Source organism: Lepidothrix coronata, unplaced genomic scaffold, assembly GCF_001604755.1.
Source record: "Lepidothrix coronata isolate B3197 unplaced genomic scaffold, Lepidothrix_coronata-1.0 Scaffold59, whole genome shotgun sequence".
Lineage (NCBI taxonomy): Eukaryota > Metazoa > Chordata > Aves > Passeriformes > Pipridae > Lepidothrix > Lepidothrix coronata.
This window is the reverse complement of record NW_016690239.1, coordinates 2551652-2570078: the sequence shown is the minus strand read 5'-3', so window position 1 is coordinate 2570078 and position 18427 is coordinate 2551652. Positions and strand designations below refer to the sequence as shown.

General features: G+C 36.2%; 2 protein-coding genes across 8 annotated transcripts in view; both read left to right on the top strand.

Annotated features, from left to right (window-relative positions):
- The window catches only part of LOC108498457 (nebulette-like), a 106435-nt gene extending 99286 nt beyond the window's left edge, over window positions 1-7149 (top strand). For all 5 annotated transcript variants that reach the window (XM_017817227.1, XM_017817226.1, XM_017817225.1 and 2 more), the window contains 4 exons: window positions 1088-1180; window positions 1582-1674; window positions 3712-3804; window positions 5973-7149. In XM_017817227.1, coding sequence (XP_017672716.1) covers window positions 1088-1180; window positions 1582-1674; window positions 3712-3804; window positions 5973-6113 — 420 coding nt within the window. In that variant the 3' untranslated portion in view covers window positions 6114-7149. The remainder of the gene's footprint in view (window positions 1-1087; window positions 1181-1581; window positions 1675-3711; window positions 3805-5972) is intronic.
- LOC108498458 (LIM zinc-binding domain-containing Nebulette) overlaps window positions 1-18427 on the top strand; it is a 254776-nt gene that overhangs the window by 212049 nt on the left and 24300 nt on the right. For all 3 annotated transcript variants that reach the window (XM_017817231.1, XM_017817233.1, XM_017817232.1), the window contains exon 5: window positions 7174-7345. In XM_017817231.1, coding sequence (XP_017672720.1) covers window positions 7174-7345 — 172 coding nt within the window. The remainder of the gene's footprint in view (window positions 1-7173; window positions 7346-18427) is intronic.

Here is an 18427-nt window from a genome sequence, read left to right as displayed (position 1 = left end):
TAATCAGCAGACCCATGGACTGTAGCTGAATCTGAACTGAAAAGCTACAAATAACTAAGGAATTTTTAAATTGTGTTTATAATGAGGGGCAGGGAGGGCTGGACACAGCACTGGGAAGAAGGCTTTCAGGAGAAGATTCTATTTTTGTTTTTGTTTGTGTGAAATTCATGAGGAAACCCCTGTGGTATGTTAGTCAACAACACAAAGCTGGGGTCTGTTTAAAACTCAAGTAATGGACATTTTGAAGCATTTTAAGGACTAGTAGCACTGCCAATTCTTAAACTTACCTAATAGTCTCTATTAAAAGATCCTTTTTTTCCAGTGCTTTAGTATTTTTGCCAGTCCTAAACTGTCTGGACTGAAATTTTCCATTCCTAGTCTGTGCTTTGGGCTGGTGTGGTTTTATTTATTTATAAATTTCAGCCAAAGCAGCTGCAGCTTCCAAGTATGAGCTTAGAGAAAAACAAGTTGTTTTGTCTGTGTTAAGAAATGAGGCACTCTCCAGAAGTACCACGTCTTGGAGAAGAAAGTTGAAAATTAAATGTTGCAAAAGCAACAATAAATATGACAGCATCTTCAAGGGCATCATCTGTCCAAACATCTATATTCTCACTTATGTATCTGCATGTGTTTTTAGAGAACTTGAATGAGACTTTGCAATCATCCACCCTTTTAGGAACACATTTGTGAAAATGCTGGGTTTCTGAGATGGACTGGTAGACTCCACAGCAAGATAATAGCAAGTCCAAGTTGTTGTCAAAGTGATGCGAGTCTCCAAGCAGTATATGCAGCATCCCAATTATCATGAAGAAAGCCACAATCCCGTGTGATGAATATTCCTGCTGTGTTTTAGGACACTGGGCTTGTTATATGCACTCTCCTATGCATTGCATCAAACAAGATGTATTAGAGACCCTAGCAGCCTGTTTCAGAAATTAAATATAACTGTTCCTTTTCAGGTCAATGGTGTTTGTAGATGTGGTCTAGCTGTGCAGTATGTGTAAGGGAGAGATTATAAACTGTTGTGTTTTAGTGCCTATCTGTATCTTCTTTAAATTGCTAATATTTTGTAATATCTATTCTGCAGATTAAATATAAGGAAGAAATTCGGCATGCAACAACTATTTCTGATCCACCAGAACTAAGGAGGGTTAAGGAAAACCAGAAGAATATTAGCAATGTGTGCCCCATTTTCATTGCTTGCCCACTTTTCTCTGCTCTATTAAATGTGTTTGTGTCTCAGTGAATATGTCTGTGGTGTTTGTGCTAGTTCCTCTTTGTCCACAAAGTCTAATTTCATTAATTAATGGTAAAATGATAACTTCTTAGCCTTGCACTTTGATTAACAACGAGAGGGAAGTATTTCTGTTGACCTATCACTTGCCTGTGTTTGAGATAGAACTGCAAGAGGGTGAGTACTAAGTATTGTGTGGAAAGATGTGGGCGATTATTTTGTATTTTCCATCCATTGTATGGTATTTTCCATCCCAGTGCAGTGTGTTCTTTAATGATGTCTAGCACACTGTTGTATTTCTATTACTCAGAAGTCTCTGTTGTAATATATTCTGAAATGTTTGCCAGGTTCAATACAAAGAACAGCTCTGCAAAGCTACACCTGTGAGTGTCACCCCTGAGATGGAGAGAGTCAAGAGGAATCAAGAGAATGTCAGCATGGGAAGTTGCTCTTGTTTAATCCTTTGCATAATTTTTGAATGCATAGGATAAGTACAAAATTCTGCCTCCAGAAGAGGCAGAAATTCTGCCTTTTCTCTAGTTAGGGGGAAAATGATGTATTATAATGTATTGGGATTCAAGTAATGGAATTACTTGAATTCAAGTAATGGAATTCCTTGAAAACCCTCTTTTAGGAAACAACTGTGAAAAGGCATTGCTTCGTTTGGAAAATGGCACATAAAGCAACACATATTTGATTAAAGAAATGGCTGCAATCCTTTGAGATCCTTGAGATGTTGTTCTCTGTTTTGGATATTTACAAAAAATCTTGACCAATTTTTTTTTTTTAACAATGTCTGTTTCTAGATCTGTTTTACTTTGCTTTATAAAAAATTAGCTACAGTTGTACTCAAACTTCTGCTCTCTTACCTATCTCATTCTGGTTCTTCAGTAACCTTTCTATAAGAGTTTAGTATTTAATAGCTGACATAACCATTAGAAAGTCATATGATTTCCAGGAGCACAGAGAAGAAGGCAAGGACTTTTGGAGCGTGCTACTGCCTTCCTATATGGATGAAATTGTACCCTGTTACTGAGTCTTTGAGAGACCAGCTGTTCTCCTCACTGGGAGCTGCCATCAGCAGCCCTATTTAATGGGTCTACAAATAGCTACAGTGTTTCCCTGGGGTGTTTTCTGCTGCATTCACCGGAATTAATTTTAAGTCACAATTCTCAAGAATTCTGTCCCTCTAAGTTAACTCCTGGATTTTTTTTTTTATAGATCTAGCTCTTCTAAAATGTATTCTGTTCAAACAAACCTGTTTTCCCAAGTGATTCGAGCCAGTCTGTATAGTTTTTCTACTTAAATCATCATTTACTTTTCACCAATTTCTGTTTTATGCAAATTTCAATGGAAAGTTTAAATTATCTTCAGGTTACTGGAATAGCTTTGAATGAAGATTCTTAAATTTCAGCTACTTCTGGAAACATTAATTCTTGAATCAGTTTACCTTTAAAAATGTCAGTTTGCAAGTTTAGTCCATTTGAAAGCCTACCATCATTTTTTCAAGACATTAATTTTTCAGTTGGAATATATTGATGTGAACATACCAAAACTGTGTTGTTTTGGAAGACATGTATTGCTTGAGCAATACATGCATTACTGCCACAGAGCACTGCAGAATTATGAATATAATGTATCTGCACAGTTATCCTTATCACATGAACTCAAGAGCTTATTAAAAGAAAGTGTTGTATGGAAACATTAATTTTACAAAAAACTATATGGATTGGCAAAAATCTCTTACCAGAATCTGTTACTAAAAGTTTACTACATCTGACTTCCGAGCATTTGGGCCAGGGTTAACCTTAGACTGATTGGTCCATCAATGCCACATCTTATCTTTTATCCACTTTAGGTGCTGATCCGGCCTTGAGTGTGCATTTGGTTAATGCATCATTGCTACAAGTGTGTTTTGTTAAAAAGTGATAAAGGGGATATTCCTACAGTACAGTTAAATAAATGCATGGTGCAATTTATACTGGATTCAGTTGGCAGTTGTCTGATGTATTGCACTCTCTGCGTTTAATCACCTTTGAATACGTAGAGTATAAAATTTAGAACATAGATGGAAACCTTGTGGAGTTGCTGAGTCTTGACAAGTATACATTTGCAGTGGACCTTGCTGAAACTCAGTTTTTCGTTGCTCTGCTTGACTTCATTATTTGTGGCCTAACCCCTTTCCAAATATGAGATATGTCTCTGTACATCCAAGGACCAATCTGGTAAACATCAGGATGTTGTGTGCATATGTGTATATATATCCACAGAAATACATTAATAAGCACCCTATACAGAAAAAAATATCAAGGTTATATTTCAAAAATCAAGTTTTATAAACTTTAATAAACCTCAAATACATTTTAGCTTTTCAGTTATTTCCTGGATGACTTTTTATATCATACATTTTAATGTAAAACAATGAGATATTGCTTTAGCTGAAATAGTATGTACCATTTTATTCTGTTAAATAATAGGTTCACTACAGAGAGCAGCCTGGCAAAGCTACTGCTGTAAGTGTCACTCCTGAGATAGAGAGAGTCAGGAAGAATCAAGATAACATCAGCTCGGCAAGTTGTTTGAATCATTTTGTCATTTAGATTTTCAGTCATTGTGGAAATATAATGTGGATATGCTTTTCCATTTACATTTGACATGTCAAAGGAATCTAACTGCATCATATTCAGACTTGCCTGATTATTTTTGCAAAATAGTAAGTGGCTGTGTTGATGCCAGTAGTTCTCAAGGTGAGAGTCACTAGAGGTCAGTCATTCTTTCAAGAATCTTTGTCTCTTGTTATTGAATTTTCATTGCTAGATTGCAGGAGTGAATTGCGGTAAAGAACAAAGGAAATAAGAATTTAACTTTGGTGCAAATTTCTTGGGTTTTTTTTTGCAATTCAAAGCATGAAAACATCCATGCCACTCTGTGACATGCCATCTCTGTTAGAGCTGAGTAGTCCTAAATATATCCCATTGCTAAATACTAAAGAGTAAAATAATATATATTTCTTGGCTTTTATGGTAATAAAATTTGTCACTACAGTGGCGTAAGAAGCAGGAGACAATTCTGTTAAGGAGCAGTGAAGAAGTCAAAACAGCATAGTGAAGTAAAGGATCAGACTAGTTTTGTTACAGTTTGTGTCCTCAACACTGAAACAGCATCAGTAACAAAGCTGTTGCAGATGGTAAACAGAAGAGGTTTCATGCAGAACCACTGTGTCAAGGTGGCAGAAGAGAACTAAAAGTAGTGAACACTTTAGAACTGAGTGTAGGAGTGAAAAGGAAAGTACGTTGGATTTGTCAGAAGATTTGTCTAAGGACAAAGGAACAGAATCTAACATTGTAACTACACATATCTTAACTACTTTTTGAAAATGCTCATGAATATTTACCAAAATCAATTAGTTTTGAGGTGCATAGTTAAAAATAAGAGGAAAACGTCACAAAAATTCTAGACTTTAAATTATTTTTTAATTTTTGAAAATGAAATGCTTTTTGCCAAGTGACTCTCAGTTTGTTTCTCAAGCATTACAGGGATAAATACTCCTCTATGTTAATAAGCATGATGAAAACCAAGCTATGTTGGCTGTAATTATTCTGTTCAGAAAATGCCTTATATTCAAAAGCATATGTAGCTGAATATATTTTCTAAAAAAATTTACTGTTTAATTCAGAAGTGTTTGAGGAATATGAAGTACCATATATTTTTGTTTCGCTGTACATTACTTCAAACTGACCTGTGAAACACAGACAAGAGTCATATTTTCATAGGTATGTTCTCTTTGCTAATATGTAATCTTAAGGAGAGTCAGACAGTTTCAATACATGGTTTCTCTCATCACAAATGCGTGTTGAAATAGATTTGCACAACACATTTGAGAAGTAACACTGTGTGAATACACAGGTAAATATAAAATATTTACTAACACTCAATGCACAGGTTACAATGTGATGTAGGAGCTAAGAGAGGTCATTGGCAGAAGAATTCAACAAGCTAGGAGAAACTGTAAGAGTACTCAATCCAGAACCAATAAGTAGGACCAAATACTTTTACTATTTTAGAACTACTAGTCTGTAAAAAGCTACAAAATAAGCCAAACAGCAGAAATGTAACACAGGAGGTTCTGTACTTACTGATGCACAAAACACAGAGCCTGAATATTCTTTTTGGAAACAGTACATTCAGATTTTTCCCAGACATGTTGCTTTTGTGCCGCTAATAAAGACTAGCTATTGAACAGGAGCAAGAAGGCTTCCAAAGAATTAATCCACTTGTAAGAGTTGAATTCGCATGGATTCTCAGGTAATCCCATCCTGGAAGCAGACTGAGGACAGGCTCTGGGTCTGTCTGGGAAATAAGAAGGTATCTTATCATCAGCCATACAAATATGTTTTAAAGATGTCCAAGTCACAGTGGTGTTTTCTTATTATTTGTCTTATTTTTCAGTTGATGAATTAATTATTTTGTTTATGTAATTTAAACAGTCACAAATTTCAGCTTTTGGATAAATACTTTGTTTTGAGTAAGTGATTGATGGAATAAATGTGCCTTTTGACCTTACAAATATACTAGCTCATCTGTATCCCCCTTGTGAAATAACCTACTAGCAAATGAGTGTAAAGAGAGAAACTGTTAGCATTGTAGTTTGGAAAGGGTACTATTGCATGGTGTGATTCTCACCATCCTTTCTACTGTAAAGAAAAAATTCACGGGTGCTGTTGTTCGTGTTTTGCAGGTCAAGTACAGCAGTGATCAGAGGCAGATGAAAGGTAGACGTAGTGTGCTTCTAGACACACCTGAGCTAAGACATGTCAAAGAAACTCAAAACAACATCTCAATGGTAGGGTACTTTCTTCCTATAACTAGAGCATACTAAGGAATGGCACTTTACTTCCACTGGATTTTGCCTTCCATTAATATAGGTAACTAATGGAATTCTCTCAAGTATGGAAGGAATATTTTCTTCCTATGCCTGTAGAGGGAGTGTTTGCTAACTGCATATGACTGTAATGAACATTTTCAAAATACTAATAAACAGTTTTCTAACAGTTAAATGTCTGTTCTTTTGTTTTTCTTTTTTCCTTAAAAATGTACACACCTCATTTGAGCATAACAATTTCACTGGATCAGGTGACACACTTCACCTTGTGCCTGTGCACGTTCCTGGTTTCTGCGTGACTTTGGTTCTTGGAATGAGTTGTTTTGTGTGCATTGGCTTGTGTGAGAATGTTTATCAATTTAAATCTTTGATGATTAAGATTATTTAAAAAGTAAGTATGCATAATCAGCAATACTACCTTTATAACTCTTACTAATACAGGGGTTTTGTTCCAACACTTGGTGCTGTAATGCTTTCTACTCTAATGTCGTTGTTTTTAATTTTTTTTTCTTTGAAAATCAGGCTCTTGTTCTTTCTAAAAACCTATGTTTAAAGCCAGCTGGCATATGATAAAACAAAAGAGAAAAGAAATACCTTTCTTATGAAGCTGTGCATGTAGTCAAAATTCTCAGTGAATGAAAATGTTTGAGTTCTTTAGAACTACTACTTCTGGAACATTTTTACTGACAGATGTAGTTGTCTCCATCAGTAGAGAACCATCTTATTTTAGAGAAGAAGGGAATGGACCAGATGACCTCCTGAGGGCAGGGGTTTTTTGTCCCTTCTGACTGCAAGATGATGCTTTGCAGCTTGAGCTAATGCCTAATTTAGTGTCAATAGAAAAGAAAAGCAACATTGATAATAAAATATCAGGAAATCAAGTTAGGGTGATAGAAAAGACTTGGCTGGCCATCCAGTCTGTCTCGTGTGTACCAATTCTATTATGGTGCAAAGTTAAAGAATAGAAGTGCCTCATAAACATATACATTCCTGCATAGAATAACCATTTGCTGTCAATTGCAGCTTAGGGAAAAATGTAATTCTTCTTTTTTCCTAGGTAAAATACCATGAAGATTTTGAGAAGACAAAGGGCAGAGGCTTCACCCCAGTGGTAGATGATCCTATAACAGAGCGTGTACGGAAAAACACCCAAATTGTGAGTGATGCAGCATATAAAGGTGTGCATCCACATATTGTTGAAATGGATAGAAGACCTGGAATAATTGTTGGTAAGTTGTTAAATAGTGTTGCTATTGAAAGCACTGAGGGAAGATAAAAGCCTCTGCTTGTGTTCTCCAGATTTCTTTTTCACTCTTTTCTCAGCATGAAACTTGTGGTTGAACTACTGGTTCCATGTCAGCTTCTAGTGAAGTAATAATGGGAATGGATGGGAAATACATTATCATTTGCTCTGTATTTTTTTTTAATATGGATAGTCTGCTATTACTTTAAATTTGAATTTTGACTCTATAAGGAAAGCAAAAATATATGTAATAATCTTAATTTTGCACAGAAGAAATATTATTAAAATAGTGATTCTCCAAGATTTCAATGTTTAAATGTTGCAGGCCTGTTTGAAATTTCCCCTTCTGTCAGTCAATAATTTCTGCAGAGCTGTATGTATCCATTTACCTCTTCTTTTAGAATTTCACACAGCTTTAAAAATATCTCAGGGTGTAATTCATCAATAACTCATTAGGTCTCTGGTAAGCCAAGAAGCAGTGTTCAGAAGTGATGTTTTAAAAGGTGGTGCAAGATATGATCAGGTGTTCAAGGGTAGAATACAGATTAGATTTGTATGTAAAGACAAGATATTGCATTAAGATGTTATTTGGGATATTCATGATGAATATGAACTCTATTTAAAAATTAAAGTGGATATTTGGAATGGATTAAAAGTTAGCAGGCCTTCTATGGCAAAGGAAATGGCAACCTGACTTTCTTTTCCTCATTTTCTTTTCTTTTAGTGTGTCTCTTTTCTCTTTTTCTTTGCTTTACAACCACGTAGACCCCAGAGGATCTATGTACAAAAACACATGCTGAGATAACACTCTAAATTCCTTCATACATAGTAATAACAGCAAAGTTGACTTTACCTTGCAAAACCCAGAGAAACTGCAGGTGAAATGGACTAATTGGCGGGTCATATAGTCCATCCTCCTGCCTAAAGCAAGGTTAGCTATATCATTCCTGGCAAACGCTTTTTGGTCTTTTCCTTAAAGTCTCCAAATACTCTCTCCCATAGCTAGAAGTGGTGCAGCCAAAGAGAGAAAATCTCCTGCAAAACTGCAGTGTAATATGCAGTTTGCAATATGCTGTTTAGTGCACGCTTCAAACCTCCTACTCTATCCTGCATTACGGGTGTGCTGTAGCCCTGTGTAAGAATTGTGTGCAATCCAATGCTCAACAGTTGAAGGCTTGCTAACACAAGTATATTGGGATTAAGAACATCCCTGAGATAAATTCTTGAGCTGTAACTGAAATACTAGTACTATTTATCACCTTAAAATACTCCAGTATCAAAACACACAGAAATTCTTAATCCCCCATGCCTGCCAAACAGCAAAAATAGTACAATTATTTAAAGGAAAAAGTCTGTGACAAACCTGTGATATTTCAGCTAATGCTTTTTCTGAGAACTGCAATTATTATATCTACTTGTTTAAAAAGAAGCAGTGAGCTCCTTGTTTATGGAATGTCCTTGGCAGCTCAAAAAAACCTGCAAACTGAAAAACACAACGATGACTCTTGTGAGTTTTCTTCCTGGCTGATAATTGTTCATCCTGTTAGTTAGTACCTCTGTACCTAGAGTACCTCTGATTGATTTTTAATGTATTATTGGTGAAGCTGTAACAATTTTTCAAATGCCTGATTGCTGAAGTTAATGTCTTGGCATCGGCAAATAGGCACTAGTTTTTAACCATGCTAAAGCTGTTCTAAGTCCATCAAGATAAACTGATGTAGCTGAGCTTTGGATCTGTTACTATAGAGGATCCACAATTCTCACATGAATATAAAGATATTTTAAAATGGCAAAAGTAACCAGGGAGTTAAAATTGATTTGTGTTATAAATTGCCAAGATTCTGATTCTATGTATGTTATTTCAGGTTACAGAGATGGATCAAATCAATCCAAATCAATGGCTGTTGCACTGGTGCTGCCATGAAGCCATACTTATTACATTTTTTACTTACTAAGGCATGCAAACAGGAAAAGTTGGGCATTCACCAATTCCCCCAGCCCTCTCATACCTGTCAGTGCTTTATGTAGTTGCGTAATTTATCACCATTAGGACTAACACATAGTTTATCAAAAGGTTTTGTGTTGGCTTTAATTCATCTTGGCAGGAAGGAGTTAGCACTACACCTCACCTTATGGGAGTTGCAGTAGATAACATATAATGTACATACACTGAATGTATTCTAAAACTGTGGGATTTATTTTATTAGCTCTGTCTGTTCTTTCCATTGCATCTAGGCTATTAATCATTTGAAACATGACATATTTGGGGTCCTCACAGTTCTACTTTACCTATCAACCCATTATTTATCTTGCTACCACTCAAACCAGCAAAAGAACAAAGTTGGAATGACAATTTTTTTCCTACTTCAAATGCATTAAGTAAATGTTTCAGACAGATCTGCCCAAGAAGAAAACCCCAGTAAAAAGGTGTGATCTTTTAGATTTGTGCTTTGACTGATTTTGTGTTTTACATCAAGGTTTTATTTGAAACTGGTGTGAAGAGATAAATAATTATTTTATTTTAGAATAGCAGATATCATAGAATCATTTAGATTGGAAAAGAACTTTAGGATCGTCAGTTCCAACAATTAACCCAGCACTGCCAAGCCCACAACTAAACCATGTTCCCAAGCATCATGTCAGCACATTTTTAAATATCTCCAGGGATGGTGACTCAACCGCTTCCCTGGGCAGCCTTTTCCTGTGCTTGATAACCCTTTCAGTGAAGAATTTTTTTCTAATATCCAGTCTAAATCTCCCGTGGAACAACTTGAGGCCATTTTCTCTCATGCTGTCACTTGTTACATGGGAGAAGCGACCTACTCCCACCTTGCTACAGTCTCCTTTCAGGTAGTTGTAGAGAGTGGTAAGGTCTCCCTTGAGCCTCCGTTTCTCTAGGTTGAACACCCCCAGCTTCCTCAGCTGTTTCTCATCAGAATTGTGCTCCAGACCCTTCATTGACTTTGTAGCCCTTCTCTGCACCTCCATGTCCTTCTTGTAGTGAGGGGCCCAAAACTGAACATGGTTCTCAAGGTGTGGCCTCATCAGTGCCCAGTACAGAGGGACAATCACTGCCCTGGTCCTGCTGGCCACACTACTTTTGATACAGAGATGCCGCTGGCCTTCTTGGCTACCTGGGCACTGCTGGCTCATGTTCAGCCACTGTTGACCAGCACCCCCAGATCTTTTTCCACTGGGCAGCTTTCCAGCCACTCTTCCCCCAGCCTGTAGCGCTGCACGGAGATACTGTGACTCAAGGGCAGGACCCAGCACTTGGCCTTGTTGAACCTCTTATCACTGGCTTTGGCTCATCAATCCAGCCTGTCCAGATCCCTCTGTAGAGACTTTCTACCCACTTCTGCCCATATGAATTATATACATTAAATTGATGTGAGTAGATCAGGAATTTACACTGTACCTGCCTCTGCATTTATTATAAGCCTCCTCTTAGGTTGTACAATGCTGTAATTATTTGTTAAAACTTTATTAAAATGTAGTTAAATCTATATTTAGATGCTTTTCTGCTGTGATTTTAACTTTAAGTCTAATATGAAATTAATTATTTCCTATGGCCTCTTTTTTCTTTCGATACCCTGTTGAGATGTGATTTTGCGAGATCTTAATAACTTGCATATATGAATCAAACCTGAAGATCTTATGAGTACCACCGTCATTGAACTCATACATTGAATTCCAGAAATGCTTTTCAGTAGTGGGGTAATGGATCAACTCTAAGTCTTTGTCCCAGGAAACAGATATTCGGAAGACAGGAAATTACTAGTTAAGATCAAGAGTGGGCTTCATTTTACCCATCTGTAGATGTCTGCAAGGTAGATTTCTACAGCTGAATTTCTCACCTTAGACCATTTTTTCTATTAATTAAGAAAGATGGATACTTTTGAATTTATATAAATTGAGCAATTAGTAGAAATTTATTTTGGATAAGATGAACTGTGCCTCTGATTCTGCTTGTTAGGCTGACATGATCTCTCCTGTATACAAAGGAGGGTCTGTAGTGTCTCTGTCAACTGTAAACTGCCAACTCGCAGTTTTAGAGATATTTACTGCTGCATCTCCATGGAGTAAGGGTGCTGTTGGTGAACTGTGAAAATATCCTTGTAGCTCTGATTCTTTTGGTTCTGCTACTGGAAAAGAGCTCTGGTATGTGATACTTAACTTGTTTCTATTTAGTTAGACTTAAGAAAATACTATGGTCATGTTTAGAAAATGGAAATAAATTGGGAGCAAAAGTCTTCTTAAAGTAGTGTCAAAGCTTAAAATGCACTAAGTTCTTTTAAGCAGGAAATTAATGCTTTCTGATATTTTCATGTGAATATCTAGATATTTTGGTTAATTTCTAGATGAAGAAAATTGATTGCTGATTGTTAAAGATCATTCCTTTCATGCTTGTTGTTTGTCTGTCTTATAATTTCTGTGCTTTGGAAAAAGATCTTAAAGTTTGGCGCACAGATCCTGGCTCCATCTTCGACATTGATCCTCTGGAGGACAATATTCAGTCTAGGAGTCTGCATATGCTTTCTGGTATTGCTTATATCCTGAATTTTCCACGTGCTTTATGTTTTTGAAACTAAGTGATACAGTAAATTTTCAGGTCAATGTGCCAGCCATATGTTTTATAAGTATGCTTTCATATATATTTATAACTGCAGTAGTTTAAAAGCAGTGTTTTATAGGAACTTCAGCTGTAATCACATGTGCAGATAAGAAATAGTGAAATAAATCTTATCCTAAACAAGTTATTCATGCCACTTACAAGTAGCCACTTAAAAAGCATTGATCTACTTTGTCCTCACTATAAGCAGAATTTTCAAATAGTTGGACCTTATAAAATTTCAGTTATAGAAAGTGGCCTATTTATGAAATTGGTTTTTTATGCATGTTTTGCCTATATGGAATATGATATTATGCTTTGTGCTATTATTGCAACTCCAAGGCATTCATAATTTAAGGATAGATGGAAAAGGAGAGAAAGTAATATAATAACAGGTATCAGTGTTTTGCCTTTACAAGTTTATGGATTTTTTTCCACCCTATAAGTATTTCTTTTGAATGTTTAATTTTGCACATGTGTTTTCTTTGCTACTGATAGCGGAACTTTAAATATTCCTTTGAATAATATACAGAGGTATTTCCACATGCACTTGTATGCATGCTGGAATAAAGCAACATTTGGATTTTCCACTGGAAATTTTTATATGCTTCATCTTCATCCCTTTTCTTGTATCTCAATCGTACCTTCCATTTCCGCTATTCTTTTAAAGCAGAAAACAAGCTTAGTTGTATTAGATTCTGAAGCAAACTTTGGAACTAGTGGTGCTCAAAATGGATACAAAATTGTGAAGAATTTACTTTTCTTTGATTTTAATAGCATCAGTGTATGAAAAGCAGTGTTAGCAGTGGTGAGGTTTATGTTGTTGCTTGTCTTTGCGCTTCTGTCATCTATTTACTGTGATATTTATTTCTTTCTACCTTTGTAGAAAGAGCAAGCCGTTACAGTAAGCAGTATTTACGTTCTACCAGTTTGGGAGATTATAAATCAGATGGCTCTGACACGAACCCTACCTTTTCTTACTGCAGTGAGATAACAAGGCCATCTGAGGAAGGAGGTACCCCTTATTCCCACCTTTTCTACTAATGACACTATTGCAGTGTGTTGAGACCACACAGGCCTGTATTAACTCCATCACCTTGCAAAGTTGCAAATAGAAATTGTGTAAGCTATTGCCTGATTGATGAAAAAAGCAAAGCAAGGTCTCAAAACTGCACAGTTTCTTGCATGCTGTATTACTTTATTGTGAATTCTCTTTCACCTTTTTGGTAATGCTTTTGGTCCAGAAGCTCTGTTAATTCCTAATTGCAGTACTTAAAAGAAGATGTGTTCTGTTTTTGCAAAACATACCTGAATCTGTTTTTTTTTTTCTCTTGAATGACATAATGTAACTGAATGAAATATACCTCTAACCTGAAAAAAAAATTACCATGTACTTTTCAGTCGGCAAATCAAATGTATCATAGTATTTTAGTGACTAAAGTACTTCTTCCCATATACAAATATGCAGGTGCTTGTGGCTCTCTGTTTCCTTCCTAAAAAAAAGCCAAACCCAACAAATTTTATCAACTGTCCTCTTTCTCACACATGAAAGTTTTCTGCTCATCTCAGTGATCTGAGAATCAGGGTTAACATTCAGCTGCAAAGCTTATATAGTCTGTTATTGTTTAACATGGATTAGTATTAGAATACTTTGACAAACTGCATTGTTAGGTACAAAACCACATTGTGCATCTGGTTGATGCCATAGATTAGAAGAAAATTTATGAAAATGATGAATAAGGGTCTAGTCATCCTAGAGACGATGAATTGTAACTATTTGGAAACATTGCATTCTAAACAGATAATTTTTAAAAATAGTGATTTCTACTTCTCAGTTGTGAAAGAAAGTCCATTGAGAAGGTTATCCAAAGGGTTACTAATATTTTTTTTAAGAAGGTGTTAGAAAGAAGATATTGCTACCATTTAGTTGCCTGGCATCTTTACCCATGCTTTTAGAAAATTTTAAGGCATCTTAATTGTAGAGTGCAGCTGTTTATGTTCTTCCACTCACTGGAGTAATATATTATTGTAGTGGCTAGTGTTCATGGAGTCTGCATTATGTTGGGTGCCATGTAAATACATACAAGCAGACCTGATTAAGAATGGGCGAGGAGGAAGGTGTTCAGACTAAAGAACTGACTCTGAACAAAGAAAGAAACACACATCTGTGGCAGAAATGTATTGCCTTGTATCATGTCTGACCATCTTTATTTGATATTTTAACTATATTCCCAGCTCTTTTAATAGATGATAGCAATTATCCACATTATGCTGTTTTTTATGTCTCTTCCTGTAATGATGCATAGTGGGCTTCACAGTCCAGTGCATATTGCCTGTCTGTAGCTGTTCTGATCTTTTTTTGTCACTACTCCAAGCCATTTTAACATTGCTTGGTCAGCTTGATTTGATTTTTACCATGTATTTTTTATTACTTGCCATATTGAGAATGGGAAATGGGCTTTATTTTCCCACTTGTTTTGGCATTAGTAAGCTTGTTTTTTGTGGCTCTACTTAAATCTGTTGTTGTGGTGATGTGTTGAATATATCCTTGCCAAGATCACCATATTTTAGCAAGAGATTGTTTCCGTTTTGACCCAGCTGGCTAGCCAGGGTTCAAACACTTGTAGACAGTTCCCATTGCCGGGGAGAAATAAATGCCAAAGCTAAGTAATTTGACATAATCCTAATGATTTAAAAGGAAATGCCATTTCTGTGAATGCAATAAGAAATAAACAGCAGAAAATAGCATCTTTGGTTGAAAATACCAACCTTTTTCATGGCAGTATCCCATCCAAAATGTCATTTAGCACACAGCTACAGGACGAGTTTGCCCATGACCTTTATACAGTGTCTCTGTATACCACGGTATACACAGTATACCACAGTATACCACAGTATATGGCATACCACAGTAAATGAGAATCAAATGCATTTTGCTGAAATTTCATGACTGTTTCTCATGGAGTTTGTACTTTTAGATCTAGCAGGGTTTCTCAATGACAATTGTTCAATCTGATGGCGTGCCAACATGAACGACGGTTGGAGATCTGTGACCAATTTTACAGTCTCTGAGTGTCTCATCATCTTTCAGATATTTCCATGTTGTACAATTGCTAGTTTATTCTAGATACCTTTACCTACATTTGATCCACAATTCAGGTCTTCCACTGCCACTGCTGATGGAATTGTTCCTTAACTACCTCTTCCCAGCCCTTAGCTGGGTCCCTGACTTTATATCAGATGTTAAAGGCTTATTCAGATCTAAATAACTCTCTCTCGTCTTTGGGGAATTTTGGTAACAATATCACAGGGAGGCTACTAACCTTGGTCATTGGAATTACGTCTTTCTCCTTGATTCCCTGACCATTATTTTGGATCACGATGTTGAGCTGAGCCAAGTGTGCCTCCCAGGGAGCTTTCTCCACAAAATCAGTAGATTTTTGCATGATGTAAGTCCGGAAAAGTCCCTGTTCTCCCTTTTAGAGTATTACAGGTTAAACTGATTAGGAAACAATAGTTAACACTTTCCAGCAAGCCTGATTCAGGTCATGAACTTTCATTTTAATATTATTTTAAAAATTACTTTTCAACTTTGTGTGTCTTTTTTACAGCTTCTTCCTGTGAGTGTTTTTCAAGGTTGAGCCTGACTGTATTACTTCATGGTATCACTGAGTTTTTTTGCCCTAGTGGGCAGAAGGTGTTGCTCTAGAGTTTCTCAGTCTACCTAAATCCTTTGTAATTAGTTACTGCAGGCAAAGATTACCTTTTTACCTGCAAGCCATTCTGTAGGACTTTGCAGAAACACTGGAGTGCCATATTTTTTTCAAAATTCTCATCTGTAGTGAGTAGTTGTTTTCAGCTTTGCTAGAGAGGAACAGAAGATAATGATTTCTCTCATTAAGTTCTGCTTTTAACCCTCATGTCACAATTTCTCAGACACAGAACTATTCACTTTTGGGAAGGTTTTTCAGATTATTTTCTTCAGAAAGAGAAGTTGAGATATCTGGATGTCAGATTTATTTTTCTTTATAAAGACAGGCCAGACAGATTTTTTTCACAGAACACTACAAAAGAACAGCAAAGTTCCTTTGCTTTCAATTCAGGTCTTTCTAGACAGCATTGTGTCTGGCAAATGTCTCAACTGTGGTGTTTTGAGGTGTTTTTTTTTAGTTTCTTTATAAAGTCCTGATTTTTCATGCAGTCTTATACACTGGTTTTCTCCCAGTTCTCTTCACACTCACTCTCTTGCTCCCCTTCCTTCCCTACCAGTAATGTTCCATCTTACTCATTCACATTCAGCCCCCAGGAGAGAATGATTTGGTTCATATGGCTCAACACCTCTTCTAGTCTTGCACTTTGGACATTTGTATTTGTATTGCAACCATCTATTCAGGAAGAAGATGAATTTGTTTTACATGTAACTCCCATTTACATATAGTTATGGAGTTTTTTTGTGTCTGATGACAGAAAGGAACAGAGTTATCACCTGATTGAACTTCTTGTATTTATGGTCTCTGCAGTGTTTCTCAGAAGTCGTACTAAAGCATGTATTTTTATAAAGATTTCTTCTTTTTTAAGGTCTCCATATCATATTAATCTACTCTCTTTTGCTAGAAACTTACTTCAGAAAGTGAAAATAGCTTTTAGCTCACACCCTCATAGGTTAAGACTGTTTTGTTTAGTTCCTCCAAAGTCAAGACTAAAAGTGCTTGAAAGTAGCACAAGTTTGTAATATTGGAGACTTTTTTGTAAAGGTTTGTTAATTTGGAACACTTTCTAAAAATATTCTTCACAGTAGTTCCGTCTGTGGAGATTGAGGAGGGAAAAGGACTTTTTAAAACTAGAATGTTAATATGTGGGAGAATGTAAGATAAGGAAATGAATTTGTGGTATATGATGTAGTGGCAGTGACAGAAACCAAGCTTACTTCCTCAGTTGCCATATGTGTGCATATGTAGACAAAGGATGGCAAGATAAAGTGAAGGCTGCAAGTAAAACCTTTAGGCTTGATTAGTATTTTTCTTCAGACCCATTGTTTGTAGTAAGCAAAGAAATAAAATACTGTAGCCAGAAGAAATTCTGTTTCTTTTTCAAGCAATTTAAGTCTTCGGGAGTGCAGAAATTTGTCCTTAAGGGAGTTGACCTCGTGTCTGTGGGGATCACTCAGCTACTATTCAAACAAATTCCAGGCTTTGCCATGGTGGCGGGGAAGTGTACACGTTTGTCTACTGCTGGAACAGAGAGTCCTGATAACTGACCAGATGGTAGCAGAGGAGCCCTGGCACTGCTACCAGATCTACCATTTTTATCATTCACTTTTGCATCGATCTTTGACACATTTTGAGATGAAGAATTCCTCTTAGTCTGTTGGAATGAGGAGACCCATCTGCACTAAAGAGTATCACTGTTATTCTCATTTCACTGTTATTTATTAATTCCTCCCCGCCTTTCTTCCCCTCCCTCTCTCTCTCTCTCATTATGCAACAATTCTATTTCATTATATTTCAGTGAAAGTGTTTTCCTTAGCTCTCCTCCTTTTGCTTTAGTCATCAAAGTCCTTTTATGCTGCTGTCCTTCAATCCTGTTTCAACTGCATAATGTTTTCATTTAACTTTCTAGTATTTTTCATTCTCTCAGTTTTTATTTTAATTATATTTTAATGTATTATATCTCTGTGAGACTTTCTGTTTAGCTTTCTCATGTTTTTCTTGGACTTAAATAACAAGGATTTTATTTAATATTACCAAGTTCTCCTTTCAGTCTGAAATGATCTTAGTGAACATTCTGCAATAGCTGAATTTAACTTCTTTTTGTCCCTGATACACCCTTTTTTTCTTTCTAATTGAAACTTGCAAGGCTGATTTTCTCCCCTTTTGCATTTGACCTTTCCCTTTTTTGTCTTTTATTTCCTCTTAATTTCTAGTTTAAATGGTGTGCATCAGCATATAGATATGATATGTAAATTTTTTCCTTACCATATGTTCAGAATTATTCAGTGTAATAAAGTGTCCCTTTATTCTCATTTTACATTGTGTGTAGTCTGTAGATGGAGAAAAATAAAGGTATCAGTTCATTTTCAGTTATGGGTATGTTGTTACTCTGATGGGAAAAAACCACATGATTTCTTGGTTATTTTCTAAGTCATCATCATATTATCTTAAAAGCTATATAGAAATTGGTCTGTAGGAGACAGAAATCAGGTTTACTGTACTCTCAAAAGCACATGTTATGTAGGAAACCTTAGTGGATATTAGGACAGAATTTTCAAGTGCCTTTTGTTGCATTTTAAATACGAATGGTGAAATTTCTTGTATTTGGTTGGAGCCAGTGTGTTCCTGATTGGCTGCATGTATGCTATTTATGCTTGTCTCCTTCAGCCTAAGTTCTTCAGTTTGAGTTTGCTTGCTGCCACCAGACGAGTAGTGAGAATTAGCATAAAGATGCCTTGATCTGAGG